The 16,179-nt window shown below is 37.7% G+C and overlaps 1 protein-coding gene across 6 annotated transcripts in view; it reads right to left on the reverse strand.

The window, feature by feature from the left end:
- Positions 1–16,179, reverse strand: part of LOC131929466 (potassium/sodium hyperpolarization-activated cyclic nucleotide-gated channel 1) — an 83,485-nt gene that overhangs the window by 40,832 nt on the left and 26,474 nt on the right. For all 6 annotated transcript variants that reach the window (XM_059285700.1, XM_059285697.1, XM_059285698.1 and 3 more), the window contains exons 3-4: positions 13,250–13,481; positions 6,810–6,964 (exon numbers count right to left, since the gene is read on the reverse strand). In XM_059285700.1, the coding sequence (XP_059141683.1) occupies positions 6,810–6,964; positions 13,250–13,481 (387 nt within the window). The remainder of the gene's footprint in view (positions 1–6,809; positions 6,965–13,249; positions 13,482–16,179) is intronic.

Below are 16,179 nucleotides of genomic sequence, written 5' to 3' on the forward strand. Positions count from 1 at the left end.
ACGATAACTTGAGTACCGTTACAGCTAGGTTAATGAAATTTCATATATAAGTATTTTATCAAAATCGTAGATCCGTATCAACTTTTGAGTGATTTCTAATAACCGGAAGTGGAACTTTTTCTACTTTCAATTTTTCAAAAGCCTATAACTTGAGTACTTTTTCAGATAGATAAATGAAATTTCACATGTAAGTAAGAGCTCTAATTCTCTCTGTCGTCTTTTGAGTAATTTCCGTTGACCGAAAGTAGTAATTTTCGTTATTTCCGATTTCTAAAAAAACGCATGTAAATTTATAAAGTACTAATAATATTCCGCACTACTATACACATTTTTTTTTGCGTTTTCTTGGTGTGAAATTCTTTTTTCTACGAGGTTTTATTCTATTTTTTAAAAAGTTTAAGCACTTAAAAATGAATTTAAAATAAACCGGGAGTGATCTCCCCTAAACTTTCTCGAATATTCTTATAAAACACTACGGGGGTTGGCAACTCGGGATCTAGATAATATTTTAAATTCATTTTTTGACTAGGTCGTCAGAAAGTGGTTGCTGTCTCTAGGTCGTCAGAAAGTGGTTGCTGTCTCTAGGTCGTCAGAAAGTGGTTGCTGTCTCTAGGTCGTCAGAAAGTGGTTGCTGTCTCTAGGTCGTCAGAAAGTGGTTGCTGTCTCTAGACTAGGTCGTCAGAAAGTGGTTGCTGTCTCTAGGTCGTCAGAAAGTGGTTGCTGTCTCTAGGTCGTCAGAAAGTGGTTGCTGTCTCTAGGTCGTCAGAAAGTGGTTGCTGTCTCTAGGCGAGGTCGTCAGAAAGTGGTTGCTGTCTCTAGACTAGGTCGTCAGAAAGTGGTTGGTGTCTCTAGGTCGTCAGAAAGTGGTTGCTGTCTCTAGACTAGGTCGTCAGAAAGTGGTTGCTGTCTCTAGGTCGTCAGAAAGTGGTTGCTGTCTCTAGGTCGTCAGAAAGTGGTTGCTGTCTCTAGACGAGGTCGTCAGAAAGTGGTTGCTGTCTCTAGGTCGTCAGAAAGTGGTTGGTGTCTCTAGGTCGTCAGAAAGTGGTTGCTGTCACTAGACTAGATCGTCAGAAAGTGGTTGCTGTCTCTAGGTCGTCAGACAGTGGTTGCTGTCTCTAGGTCGTCAGAAAGTGGTTGCTGTCTCTAGACGAGGTTGTCAGAAAGTGGTTGCTGTCTCTAGGTCGTCAGAAAGTGGTTGCTGTCTCTAGGCTAGGTCGTCAGAAAGTGGTTGCTGTCTCTAGGTCGTCAGAAAGTGGTTGCTGTCTCTAGACTAGGTCGTCAGAAAGTAGTTGCTGTCTCTAGGTCGTCAGAAAGTGGTTGCTGTCTCTAGGTCGTCAGACAGTGGTTGCTGTCTCTAGGTCGTCAGAAAGTGGTTGCTGTCTCTAGGTCGTCAGAAAGTGGTTGCTGTCTCTAGGTTGTCAGAAAGTGGTTGCTGTCTCTAGGTCGTCAGAAAGTGGTTGCCGTCTCTAGGTCGTCAGAAAGTGTTTGCTGTCTCTAGGTCGTCAGAAAGTGGTTGCTGTCTCTAGACTAGGTCGTCAGAAAGTGGTTGCTGTCTCTAGGTCGTCAGAAAGTGGTTGCTGTCACTAGACTAGGTCGTCAGAAAGTGGTTGCTGTCTCTAGGTCGTCAGAAAGTGGTTGCTGTCTCTAGGTCGTCAGAAAGTGGTTGCTGTCTCTAGGTCGTCAGAAAGTGGTTGCTGTCTCTAGGTCGTCAGAAAGTAGTTGCTGTCTCTAGGTCGTCAGAAAGTGGTTGCCGTCTTTAGGTCGTCAGAAAGTGGTTGCTGTCTCTAGGTCGTCAGAAAGTGGTTGCTGTCTCTAGACTAGGTCGTCAGAAAGTAGTTGCTGTCTCTAGGTCGTCAGAAAGTGGTTGCCGTCTCTAGGTCGTCAGAAAGTGGTTGCTGTCTCTAGACTAGGTCGTCAGAAAGTGGTTGCTGTCTCTAGGTCGTCAGAAAGTGGTTGCTGTCTCTAGGTCGTCAGAAAGTGGTTGCTGTCTCTAGGTCGTCAGAAAGTGGTTGCTGTCTCTAGGTTGTCAGAAAGTGGTTGCTGTCTCTAGGTCGTCAGAAAGTGGTTGCTGTCTCTAGGTCGTCAGAAAGTGGTTGCTGTCTCTAGGTCGTCAGAAAGTGGTTGCTGTCTCTAGGTCGTCAGAAAGTGGTTGCTGTCTCTAGACTAGGTCGTCAGAAAGTGGTTGCTGTCTCTAGGTCGTCAGAAAGTGGTTGCTGTCTCTAGGTCGTCAGAAAGTGGTTGCTGTCTCTAGACTAGGTCGTCAGAAAGTGGTTGCTGTCTCTAGGTCGTCAGAAAGTGGTTGCTGTCTCTAGGTCGTCAGAAAGTGGTTGCTGTCTCTAGGTCGTCAGAAAGTGGTTGCTATCTCTAGGTCGTCAGAAAGTGGTTGCTGTCTCTAGACTAGGTCGTCAGAAAGTGGTTGCTGTCTCTAGACTAGGTCGTCAGAAAGTGGTTGCTGTCTCTAGACTAGGTCGTCAGAAAGTGGTTGCTGTCTCTAGACTAGGTCGTCAGAAAGTGGTTGCCGTCTCTAGGTCGTCAGAAAGTGGTTGCTGTCTCTAGGTCGTCAGAAAGTGGTTGCCGTCTCTAGGTCGTCAGAAAGTGGTTGGTGTCTCTAGACGAGGTCGTCAGAAAGTGGTTGGTGTCTCTAGGTCGTCAGAAAGTGGTTGCTGTCTCGAGGTCGTCAGAAAGTGGTTGGTGTCTCTAGACGAGGTCGTCAGAAAGTGGTTGCTGTCACTAGACTAGGTCGTCAGAAAGTGGTTGGTGTCTCTAGGTCGTCAGAAAGTGGTTGGTGTCTCTAGGTCGTCAGAAAGTGGTTGCTGTCTCTAGACGAGGTCGTCAGAAAGTGGTTGGTGTCTCTAGGTCGTCAGAAAGTGGTTGCTGTCTCTAGATCGTCAGAAAGTGGTTGCTGTCTCCAAACAAAGTTGTCAATCCAGACGAGATCCCAGGGGGCAAAGAAAAAAATTCTTATTTACATAATTACAGCCTTCCTCGCATTATAGTCTCCCATCTAAACTTTCTTGAATATCTCTTGTTTCTAGACACTAGAATGTCTAGTGTGTCTAGAATGTCTCTTGTGTCTAGAATGTCTCTTGTGTCTAGAATGTCTCGTTTGTCTAGAATGTCTCGTGTGTCTAGAATGTCTCGTGTGTCTAGAATGTCTCGTGTGTCTAGAATGTCTAGTGTGTCTAGAATGTCTCTTGTGTCTAGAATGTATAGTGTGTCTAGAATGTCTCTTGTGTCTAGAATGTCTCTTGTGTCTAGAATGTCTCTTGTGTCTAGAATGTCTCTTGTGTCTAGAATGTCTCTTGTGTCTAGATCTAGAATGTCTCGTGTGTCTAGAATGTCTAGTGTGTCTAGAATGTCTCTTGGGCCTAGAATGTCTCTTGTGTCTAGAATGCCTCGTGTGTCTAGAATGTCTCGTGTGTCTTATGTGATTTACAAACGTTTCCGACATATCTAGACACAACTAGACACATCTAGACACTGTCATAACTCTACGAGAAGCAACACTTTGTTTAAAAGTTAGACGTCTCTACTATGAACCTTTAAAAAGTTGACTTTACACACTCCAACTGTTTTAGTGTATATCAAGAAACAATACACTTTCCACAGCTAAAACACTTTGTAATTTTATCCATTAACTGAACACACCAAAACCGGAAGAAACAAGACTTGAATCTTGTGTAACAGAACTTGAAACCTTGTCCTAACCAATCTTTATAACTGCTTTTTGTGGAGGGAGAAAATATTTTGGCTTATAAAAAACTGAAACTGAATTTTTAAAACAGACGTGTGTATTCAAGCTGATGGCACCAAAGCTTTTAGGGCAATCAGACCAAGGCATGGTTTATCTGGCCATGTTTCTTTTCAAGTAATCGCGCCGCTTCTCACCCGCCCATCTTGCTAAATGCTGGGGAGGGCTCGGCTAAATATTTCCAACACGTCACCTGATCTCGTGCAAATTACCAGATTTAAATATCCGGGGGAGGAAAATTGTTCAAGGAGGAAATGACGGGTGGGTATTTAGAGCCTTTCTCTCTCTCCTCCCGTCATGTTTCTCTCTCCTCAGGACAAATGATCTCACGGACACAAGATCCAGGACAAAATATATCAGGACAAAAGATACCAGGACAAAATATATCAGGACAAAAGATACCAGGACAAAATATATCAGGACAAAAGATACCATGCACAAATGATCCCAGACAAAATATCTCACCGTAAAATATTTATAGTATTTAGCATTATTTTTAGTCGATTTTACATTTTATTGTGAATGTCATATTATGGATTTTATTTTTTTACACATAATTATTGTGAGATATACTACATGCATGACTTAAACATTATTGTGAGACTTAAATTTAATAAACAAGCAATCAAAAGACCGAGTAAACTTACAATGACGATAATGGTGAAAGCAAGATTTTTATTAGGACAAGGTTAACTGTTCGTAAGGTTTGTGTTTGTGTTTGCATTTGTATTTGTGATTGATTTTGTAATTCCGTTAGTGTTTGCGTTTTTCTTTTTAACTTACATTTGTGTTTGTGCTTCCTTAGATTATTGCATTTGTGTTTGCATTTATGCTTCTATTTGCGTTTTGTTTGCGTTTGTGTTTTGGTTTGTGTTTGGGTTTTAGTTTGCGCTTGTGTTTGTGTTATGTTTTTGTTTGTGTTTATGTTTTGCGTTTGTGCTTGCTTTGTGTTCGTTTGCTTTTGATTGCGTTAGTGTTTGCATTTTTGTTCGTGTTTACATTTGTGTCTGTGTTTCCTTTGATGTTTGCGTTGTGTTTGCGTTTATGTTTGTATTTTCGTTTGCTTTAGTGTTTGGGTTTAAGTTTTAGTTTGCGTTTCTGTTTGTGTTATGTTTGCGTTTGTTTTTGTATTTTGGTTTTGGTTGGTTTTTTGCTAGGGTTAAGTTTGAAATTAGAGTTTGATTTAGGGGTATGTGTTCATTTGTGAAATGTTCATACCCTGTATATGCTGCTTGATAAACACACAAGCCATGTTCCTTCACAGATAGTTTTTTTTTTCACAGAGGCCACTGCAGGGCCTGGCCGGGATGGCTAGTGTAGTTATATAAGGATAGCGTAAAAGAGTGAAGCCGAGTTGAACTTTAAACTTCGGTCATGGGCAGAGGCGTAGCGACACTTCCCGGCGCCCGGGGACAAACTTTCAATTTGTCGCCCCCCCCCCCCTCCCCCCCCATACTAATTTTATATTTTATAATGCAAAACTGCAGCTAAAATGAGCTTTTAATTTTTTTCCTACCCATTTTGGCGCCCCCTAGGTTCGGCTCCCGGGGACATACTGTTACGACTCCCTTCTCCAATCCTTTCGAACTAGTCAGGGAATCGTAAACAAGAAGCAGAAAAATAAAAATAGATAAATGCCAACTTCAGTGATCTCTATTTATTTCCACAAATTACAACACTTAAAGTTAACCCGCCACCGAAATACAACAATCAGAAATAAACACAACTAGCTACAACAACTACAGTTCTTAGTACGACTACCCTACTTGTCCCTAACTGTCTATCTAGCCTAGGTCTACTACAGTACAGGCATCTCTTGGCTGTCCACTAGCTCACAGAGACGCCCCATGTCTGTCTCCTCTAGACCTAGCTATCCGAGACGAGTCCGTCCGTCTCCGAGTATGTGTCGTGTTCTCACTCGTGAGTGTATGACTGTCTGTCCCCGAGTCTACCCCTCCTTAAATAACGGTCTCCTTCCTTTGTCTTCATCCAGCCTAACCTAATTCGTACGTCGCCACAGTTCTGTGATACCTAATTAAAATGTCAGACCCTACTGATAACTTCCTAGATTTCCCCCCAATCCGCCCGCCATACTGTCTCCCCTAAGGTCACATAAGTCAATAATGTTGTCACCAGTAATTAGAGTCTAACAACACAATTATCATCACCCCTACCCCTTTAATAGGGTTAACTCAGGTAGAGATCCACTGGGATCGTAACAATACGTACCTGCCATTCACCCCCCCCCCTCGCTACACCTCTGGTCATGGGTAAGTCCTTCATTCATTCTAATTGCAATTCTATATTTCCACCTTTGTTCGTTCCAATTGCTTGCATGCTACACCCTTCAGTTGCCAAATTCTAAACTATTAATTAAAGGTGATTTGAACAAGCTATTAATTTAGGAAATTGATAATATAAACTAAGATCATCTAGGGTTGACTCAACATTTTTGTAACTATACGACCTACCGGGTTTTGGGATGGCAGAAAAGTGATCAAATATTAATGGAAAAATTAGGTTAGGATATAACTGCGTTTATTAACCACGAGCCGACCTGCGGTGTAGCATACACCGCTCTACTCTATGGTTGTTTTATTTTCTACGTTTCAGTATTTCGTGTGTGAATTTGACACTACCAATGCTGCGACTGAAAATATTTTGCTTTTAAGCACTATAAGTAGCTGATGAAGGACGATTATCCTCACCTCACCTTCCCTTCATGGCTTCGCTAGTGTCTCTTGTAGTATCTCGTTACATTTGTATTTCCGACTTAGGAGATTGAAGAACTTACCAGACTTGGCGTCTAGGTCTGACTTAGGAGATTGAAGAACTTACCAGACTTGGCGTCTAGGTCTGACTTAGGAGATTGAAGAACTTACCAGACTTGGCGTCTAGGTCTGACTTAGGAGATTGAAGAACTTACCAGACTTGGCGTCTAGGTCTGACTTAGGAGTTTGAAGAACTTACCAGACTTGGCGTCTAGGTCTGACTTAGGAGTTTGAAGAACTTACCAGACTTGGCGTCTAGGTCTGACTTAGGAGATTGAAGAACTTACCAGACTTGGCGTCTAGGTCTGACTCCGAAGACGGGGTGGGGGGCTGCGAGATTTTCTCCTTAGCTCTCTGGGTGCGGCTGGAAAAGGCGCGGACGAGCTCATGCATGCGCTCACTGAAGCTCCCGCTAACATTAGACAGACTGTTGGTGCCGCCACTGAAATATGTGAATGGCTGTGTTATCTATTTGTTATTATTATCTTTAGTATTGACCTGAGTATTGTTCTAGTTTTACTAGGGGTTATAGTTGTTAGTGACTATTTTATTGTATGTAGTGAGACGGTTTTGTGTGGAGGAGGCTGTATACGTTGATAGGCCGATTCATTCATTTTTTTATTAATTAATTAAATTTTCCTATATAAAATATTATAAAATTTATTGCGCTATTGTACGCACACAAGATGTGACGTGGCCTAGATGTTCATAGCGAAAGCGTGTAGGCACGGAGAGATTGGGTGTGAGAGTCTCCTCCCCTGACAAGTGTGTGAACTCTAGTGTGTAAGCAGTGTGTGGGATCGTCAACTTAGGGTAGCATGTAGTCAGTGTTTTCGTGAATGTTCACTGTTTCTCTGTTGTATTTGGAAAATTATATTGGATTATTACATTTGAACTGTGTTTTAAATTGTGTTATACCTTGTTCCACTATGAAATGGAAAGCTAACCATAACACAAGAATACAAAACAAATGGCGACATCTTCCAATGTTAGATTATAAAGAAATGAACGATATAAAGACGTAGGCCTACGCTATGAAATGTATGCAATTTTCTCGGTCTAAACTAAAACAAATTACTTTTAAAAACAACATAACTACCTTTGAGCAGCCGGGTTTTTAACGAAATCATTTAAGCCTCTTAATCAGCGTGTGCATTTAATATGGTGTTGTGTTGACTAATAATGTATATAATTTATTGGTTTTAATTTTTCTAATAGATATTGGTATCCTATGTTATTTTAAATTTGTCGGATTTTTAGCAATTTAGTTATTTCTTTGCTTTATCACTAATATTGTTCAACGTATAGTAAAGCACATAATGTTTTGACCAATAACTTTTTACTTTCTTGTATATACGAAGTATAGAGAAAGTCTTGTAATCGTGCAAAAAAATCGAGATTTTTACAAATCTCGACGTTTTACACCTCACTGATACGGAAAAACATAACTTTGCAATCTTGTCCGTATGACTGTGTGTCTGTGTGTGCATGTGTGTGTAAACACGATAACTTGAGTACCGTTACAGCTAGGTTGATGAAATTTCATAGATCCGTATCAGCTTTTGAGCGATTTCCGATAACCGGGAGAGGTACTTTTTCTACTTTGAATTTTTCCAAAGCCTATAACTTCAGTATTATTTCAGATAGATAAATGAAATTTCACATGAAAGTAAAATATCTAATTCTCTACCTTATATCAAATTTTGAGTAATTTCCGTTGACCGAAAATAGTAATTTACGCCATTTCCGATTTCTCAAAAAAAAAAGCTTATAAATTTATAAAGTACTAATGTAAGCTCTGCTAGGGGGGGGGGGGGGATACCTTAAAATCTACTCTACCCTTCCCTAGGCTTAACTAACTAATCTGTCCGGTCAGTGCAACCGTGGTAGAACCCACAGTGGTTAAACCCTAACCTTAGTCTAAATAATAAAAACAAAAAAAAATCTTTTAACAATTAAATAAAATTTATTTCATGGAACCAATCAAAGTCACAAAAAAAGAATAGATAAAAACTACTGACACAAAACAGACAAAACAAAACCAAACAAAACAGTTTAGATACAACAAAACATTACGTTCGACCATTTGCTGGTGTTGCGCCGACTTATGATGTCTAGGATGGTCCAGGCCCTGACACACAGAAACCTCCCTTCATCCATTCTCGACATCCAAAAGTCCACACCAAACAAAACACTACGTAAAACCACTACGTACAATACGTTACGTACAATACATTACGTAGAAAACAATACGTACACAACAAACTTTTTACACCAAACAAAACAATTCATATATAACAAAACACCCAGCCAAGTCGCACAAGCAACCTCACTGGAAGGGGGGGGGGGGAAGAAAAAAGAAAAGGAAAACATAAGAAAAATGCATGGTAATGGCAGATATATACATAAATATATACACAAGTTCAAAATGCTACCTACTACTTCTATCTAGCTAAAGCCTCGAGTAAAACTAATCCTTACTATACAATTCTAAAAGCAATTCTCAAAAACAACTAACCACTGTCTAAAGAAGAACTAGCAACTTAAAAATAACGTGTAAACAAATTCATTGTAGAACCAATCTTTCCTGCACAAGGAGCAGCCCGAAGCCACTGGTCTACATAAACAATATCCATATTGATAACATTAAAGTTAACACACTCCGCTAAGGCCCCAATGAAGGCAGACACAAAGCAAGCGATACTCAACATGACGTTGCACGAAACAGCACACACATTAATTTTAAACAACCTAAAACACGAGGCAACTAAAATATACTAATATAATTACTGTCTAAAACAACTGACTATTGACTAAGCCAATCCTAGTCAATAACACATCATAAAACAATCAGGTAAATGCACACACGCATTCACACCAGTTTTGGAAACACTCCTAAACCCACTGACCTAAACCACGTGGTCCGAAAACACACGCCAAGGGTTTAGAAAATACAAATTTAAAATCCCTCAAAATAACACACCACGTGCATACCAGACATGCCGATGCTCACTATCTCGTTTTAAACGAAAATGAAAGAAAACGAGAAACATCGGCAGCCGCATTCATACAAATCACTCAAAGATAAAGTATAAAAAAAACAAATACCTCCACGCGTGAGGTGCGCCACGCGCCCACACAGAAACCTGACCCGACCTACATCTCGCCGCGGGTCAAAAAGGAAGAAAATCGTCCGAGCGGCCAATTTATACTGACCGCTTCGAGCGGAAGGGGACCCCGTGGCCGTTCCCTATTGGACCACCATGCACTCAGACTCGCACCAAATAAAATAATACAAAATAATCCATTCACCCGCTCACACTAATAATATTCCGCACTATTATGCACATTTCGTTTTGGCGTTCGCTTGGTGTGCAATTCTTTTTTCTACGAGATTCTATTCTATTTTTAAAAGTTTAAGTATTTAAAAATCATGTCTATATTCCGAGTTATATAAGAACATTCGAGAAAGTTTAGGGGAGATCACTCCCGGTTTATTTATAACATTTTTCTAAACAAGTATAGCATTAAAAAATATATATGCCTATAATTTACGTGTAACCGGTACCGACGGCTAGTCTATTATTCAAAATTTCAAAGTACTGAAAAAAATGCATAAAACATTTTAATTACCTTTTATGTAATAAGTAGCCGTTATATCCATTTCTTACATTAAATGTTTACCCGGGTCTAGGTCTTTACCAAACCCTGCCCACCCATTAGCCCCCAGATTAACCTTCTCTCAATTACCCAACTGCACAATACGAGTACCTATCCCTGTCACAGAGTTATCGGTCATTCGCTGGTCATGTTAATAACCAGGATAATATGCTTATACCTAACCTTCACCCTATCCCTATTTTTATAATATACTATCCTAAATATTACCATTACCATTACCATTACCATTACCATTACCATTACCATTACCATTACCATTACCATTACCATTACCATTACCATTACCATTACCATTACCATTACCATTACCATTACCATTACCATTACCATTACCAGTAAAAAAAGCCATTACCATTACCATTACCATTACCATTACCAGTAAAAAAAGCCATTACCATTACCATTACCATTACCATTACCATTACCATTACCATTACCATTACCATTACCATTACCATTACCATTACCATTACCATTACCATTACCATTACCATTACCATTACCATTACCATTACCATTACCATTACCATTACGGTTACCGATGTGTTACCGTTACCCCTACGCTGGATAATTATCAGGTGTTAGGTGTCCAGTCTTTTTTCCAAACTTTTCTCCGGAGGGGGGGGGGCACTGGGTATTTTCGGGGGCGGACTACATGTTCCGAATTTATACTGGTAAAAGTATGTTTTCTATATAAACTCCATCTCGTTCGGGGAGCGGTAGACTTTCCTCTGGGTGGGGGTGAGGGGAGGTTGGGTTAAGGTCCGTAATGTAATAGGGCTTGTAAGTAGGTCACAACTTCTCGTTCTCGTATTAGTAGATTTCGAGACCGTAGACTTACAAGCCCTATTGACAGAGGATAATGACGTAGAATAAAAGATCGGGAGTTTGTGTGTGTGTTGGGGTGAGGTAACAGGAGGATCCATGTTTTAAGCACCTCGTACTCTATACGTAACATCTTATTAGACCACAACATCTATAGAATTTTTTTGGCAAATCGGGATATAGACAATATTTTAAATCCATTTTTAATTACTTAAAACTTTTAAAATAGAAAAGAATCTCGTAAAAAAAAAAGAATTGCGCACCAAGTGAATGGCAAACGATATGTGTATAATAGTGCGGAATAGTATTAATACTTTATAAATTCACATGCGTTTTGTTTTTAAGAGATTGAAAAAAAGCGTAAATTGCTACTTCCGGTCAACGTAAATTACTCAAAATTTGATAGAAGGCAGAGAATTAGATATTTTACATATGTGTTAATTTTCATTTATCTATCTGAAACAGTATTCAAGTTATAGGTTTTTGAAAAAAATAAAAGTAGAATAAGTTCCACTTTCGGTTATCGAAAATAGCTGAAAAGTTTATAACGAACTACAAATTTGATATAATACTTATATATGAAATTTCATCAACCTAGCTGTAACGGTACTCAAGTTATCGTGTTAACAGACATACATACACACACAGACATGCGGACAGGATTGCAAAACTATGGTTTTCCGACTCAGGGAGGTGTAAAGCGTCGAAATCTGTGAGAATCTCGATATTTTTTTTTGCACGATTACAATACTTCCTCTATAATTCGTATACGAGAAAGTAAAAAACGTAGCTCTATACCCCCCCCCCCCCCCCTCCATACTTTTTTTTTTCTTTTTTTAAATTTCAGTTAAACACCGACTTGCAAGTTTACAAAGATTAATTATTCCTAACTATTTACACCGTCAAAGACCTTATGGCCATAACTGTTTCCATTTCTCTTTCTCTGATTTTTCTCATTAATGCTTTATATTAAATTACCTTTTCACAGGCTTTTATTTAACTCACTTCATCTGTCGTCAGTCGTCAGTCTGTCGTCAGTCTGTCTGTTTAGATCGAAACGGCCCAGCGAAATTGCAGGAACTTCTAACTGACAGATACGGTTCGTAATTGGTACGTGAGTAAAGACATGAAGACATTCAATTTGACTTAATTGGTCGCCTGATTAATTATTTATGAATTAATTAAAATTTGTCCAAATCAGTAGGCAGTCCTATCCAACTACTGCACGCGCGTCATCACGTTCAATAGTGCGTCATTACGTTCAATAGGTGCGCAATGATTTTTAATTTAAAAATCATGCACGGCGTAGTTACAATTTTGATATGGTTATAAAATTCTGTCTGTCTGGGTTTTTTTCGGACTTTACTAAAGATTGGATATATTTAATGTTTTTAATATTTTCGGTAACTAAATAAAAAATTTAAAAAAAGCAAAACCAATTTGGTTTTCACGTGTAATGGCGACATAAATAACGGCATCCTGCTGTTCCATAGGCCGCCATAAATTTTATTGTACGCATTGTAAACTAAAAAAAAAGAAAAACTAGGTCATGGGGTTTAAATTTGCATTGTTATTTTAAAACTTTATCTGAAAAGTTTTGTGAAAAAAAAAACAACTACAAAGTGGGGCTGTCAGAAATCGATCACGGAGTTCCTGTACAGCCAATCAATGTTTGTCTTACGAAAGTGAAACATCGGGTTATAACTTAGGCTTGATGAAAATAAATAGAAATGTAGCCTTAAACTCAACAAATTATTTTCAAGGTCTCTGGATCTGGAACTTTTATAGCATTGATTCTAAAAATATTAAATTTCTGAATTAATTTTAGGCTTAAGTTTTTATTTTTTTATTATTTTTACGGTCCTAAATCTAAAAAAGCAAGTTTTTATTCCATTTCAACATTATTATGGAAAGATTATCGTCAACTCGCTGGCGTCCATTACATGTTTCGTTTCCGGTTAAATTTGAAGTTGAGGTGGTGATTTTGGTTTTGTTTTCGATTTAGAGAAAAAGACAACACTATCAACGTAGCGCCCATTGTATTACTCCCTCAACTGGCCATTTATGTCGTTATTAATAATGAAATAAATATGGGCTACATAAAGATGGAGATAAATAAATCAAACGTAGGCTACACAAATGAACTTAAACATTTGCCTCAGATCTTTCACGCAGCCTTTGAAAATAAACTTTCAACCCTGACCTCTCATCCTTGACTTACTGTGACGCTGCATCCGCTGTTTGAGCTTGTGCCAAGCCCGCAAGGTGAAGGTCACTTGTGCTCCACATGGAGGCTGTGCTGAGCAGTCCCGGGCTCCTGACCTGTGGACCTGCGACAGGGTCACCTGACGACACGTCATCAATGCTTAGAGATGCCAGTGGGCGCAGGCGGCGCCCGTGGGGGCCATTTTTATTCAAAGACGACGATGACGTCAAACTGGACCTTCTTGGAGCTGAAAAAAGGTCATAGGTCAGCGTGAGGTATCCTCCAGACAAAGGTCTTTGTTAAGCAGTTATAGAAAGATCATTAACGTGTTAAATACATTTGTTTATCGATGTTTACATATGGAGTGCTGGAATAGGAACTAATACCCAGGGTAAAGAGGGGTTTTGTCAGCTTTTGTCATATTTTCATTTCCAATTGCTGTTATTTGATCAGATAGTTTTTATCTTAATTTTAGGCTCGATTCGAATCTATTTTTGAATATACAGAATAAACTAAAACCAGACTACAAGAAACATTTTCATAACGATTTATACGTAAGTAATCTTAAATAGCTTTCTGTAGCAGAAATAAATAATTTGCCCTAAGAGCTACGATAATTGGCATCATTATTTTGATTTAATAAACTATTATTGACTTAGAAAAAATCAATGTTTCCAAAAATATTGTCTAATATCTAAAGATGAAATGGACTATGTATCTCTGTATGTATGTAAAATGTATTTTTGTGGAACACATGAATATAGTTTTAAAAAAAAAAACTCGACTAAATCGCCATTGTGTAATATTCTTAAAGTACCATTTTTGTACTAAAATCTAAATTGATGATTAAAAAAACTCCTCAAAATTGATCTTTTTACAAGCTTTTATTTAATTCACTTCCTTGTCAGTCGTCAGTCTGTCTGTCTAGATCGAAACGCCCGAGCGAAAATACGGGCACTTCTAACTGACAGATACGGTTCGTAGTTGGTACGTGGGTCAAGACATGTAGACAATGCATCATGACATTAAAGTTGACTAAAATGGATGCCTAATTAATTTTCTATGAATAAATTAAAATTTTGACCAAATTAGTAGGCAGTTCATTCCAACTGCTACACACGCATCATCACGTTCAATAGCGCATCATCATGTTCATAGGTGCGCAATGTTTTTTAGTCATGTAACTCTATTGTAAATAAAACATGTAAAGTACTAAAAAATGTAAAAAATAAACTGGGAGTGATCTCCCCTAAACTTTCTCGAATATTTTTATATAACTTGGAATGTAGACATGATTTTTAATTACTTAAACTTTTGAAAATAGAATAGAATCTCATAGAAAAAAGAATTGCGTACCAAGCGAACGCCAAAACAAAATGTGCATAATAGTGCGCAATATTGTTAGCACTTTATAAATTTACATGCGTTTTTTGAGAAATCGGAAATAGCGTAAACTAGTACTTCCGATCAACGGAAATTACTCAAAATTTTACAGAAGGTAGACAATTAGATATTTTACTTACGTGTGAAATTTCATTTATCTACCTGAAATTATACTTAAGTTATAGGCTTTTTAAATATTTAAAGTAGGAAAAGTACCACTTCCGGTTATCGGAAATCGCTCAAAAAATTATACGGATCTACGATTTTGATAAAATACTTATATATGAAATTTTATCAACCTAGCTGTAACGGTACTCAAGTAATCATGTTACACACAGACACACAGACAGACACACACACACACATACGGACAAGATTGCAAAATTATGTTTTTCCGTATCAGTACACGATTACAATACTTTCTCTATACTTCGTATATACGAGAAAGTAAAAAAAAAAATCATAAAAAACGTTTTAATAACAAGCTTTTATGTAATAATGCACCAAAAAGTAGAAAATAAATTATACACTACTATTTAAATTGCTATAAAGAAAAGCGTGGGTCTCTTCCTAAATATTAGTGAAGGTATCTAATAGATACTAAAGTAACCCACGCTTTTCTTTATAGTAATTTAAATAGTAGTGTATAATTTATTTACTACTTTTTAGTGTATTATTACATAAAAGCTTGTTATTAAAACGTTTTTTATGAAAAAAAATTATTTATAATTTTAATTGACGTAATGCGCACAAAACAAAATCCAACTAAATGTATTACCCTTTACGAAATTCAAATTTTGTTAAAGTATACAAATTACCTCCCTTAGTACCAATTACTTTACTATTTGACTTCAAAATACATAAATTTATAAAAAAATCTTCTAGACAACCTCTATGCCGCTCTGTGATGTCGTTAACCAACTCCGGAGGGTAACACAAAAAAAACGTTCCACATTTTCTGATATTAGAAAATACATATTGTTTTTGTTAAAAAAAGTAAATAAAGACTAAGTCGTTCGGTCTTTGTAATAATATTTTGATCAATTTTATACTACTTTAAGCAAAGGAAAAAAGGCGATATTTAGCATTCGTTTAAGTTAGGGTTTCATCATTCACTAAAGTATGTATCCTAATAAAATTGTAGAAATTAATTTCAAAAACTAATGTAATATAATTTATACCATTATTACTATCATGGAAGCCTTTGTAGTTCTAATTACCTTGCAAGTAATAAGTTTGCCAATATTTTTTTATCGGTTTATTTGTAAAAAAATTGCTGTATTCCACATTACAGCTAGCCACTAATTAATCAACATTCAAATTATCAAATGTTTTTGAAAACTTAAGCGTAGGTAGGCAGTATGCCTAGTGTCCTATAAAATGCTACTTTTAAAAATGTTTATGAACTTAGTCTTTTGAGGGTTTGTTAAGTTTAACTCATTCACGTAGTTTATACATCTCACAATGGTTATGTGTACACAGGTTTTAAAGTCCATACGAAAATAAATAAAAACGTTTTTAAAATCATCCCATATAGTATATTTTGTTGTAAGATATTTTAT

The sequence above is a fragment of the Physella acuta genome, unplaced genomic scaffold, assembly GCF_028476545.2.
Source record: "Physella acuta isolate Inbredline_101_S28 unplaced genomic scaffold, ASM2847654v3 ptg001635l, whole genome shotgun sequence".
In the NCBI taxonomy this organism is placed as follows: Eukaryota; Metazoa; Mollusca; class Gastropoda; family Physidae; genus Physella; species Physella acuta.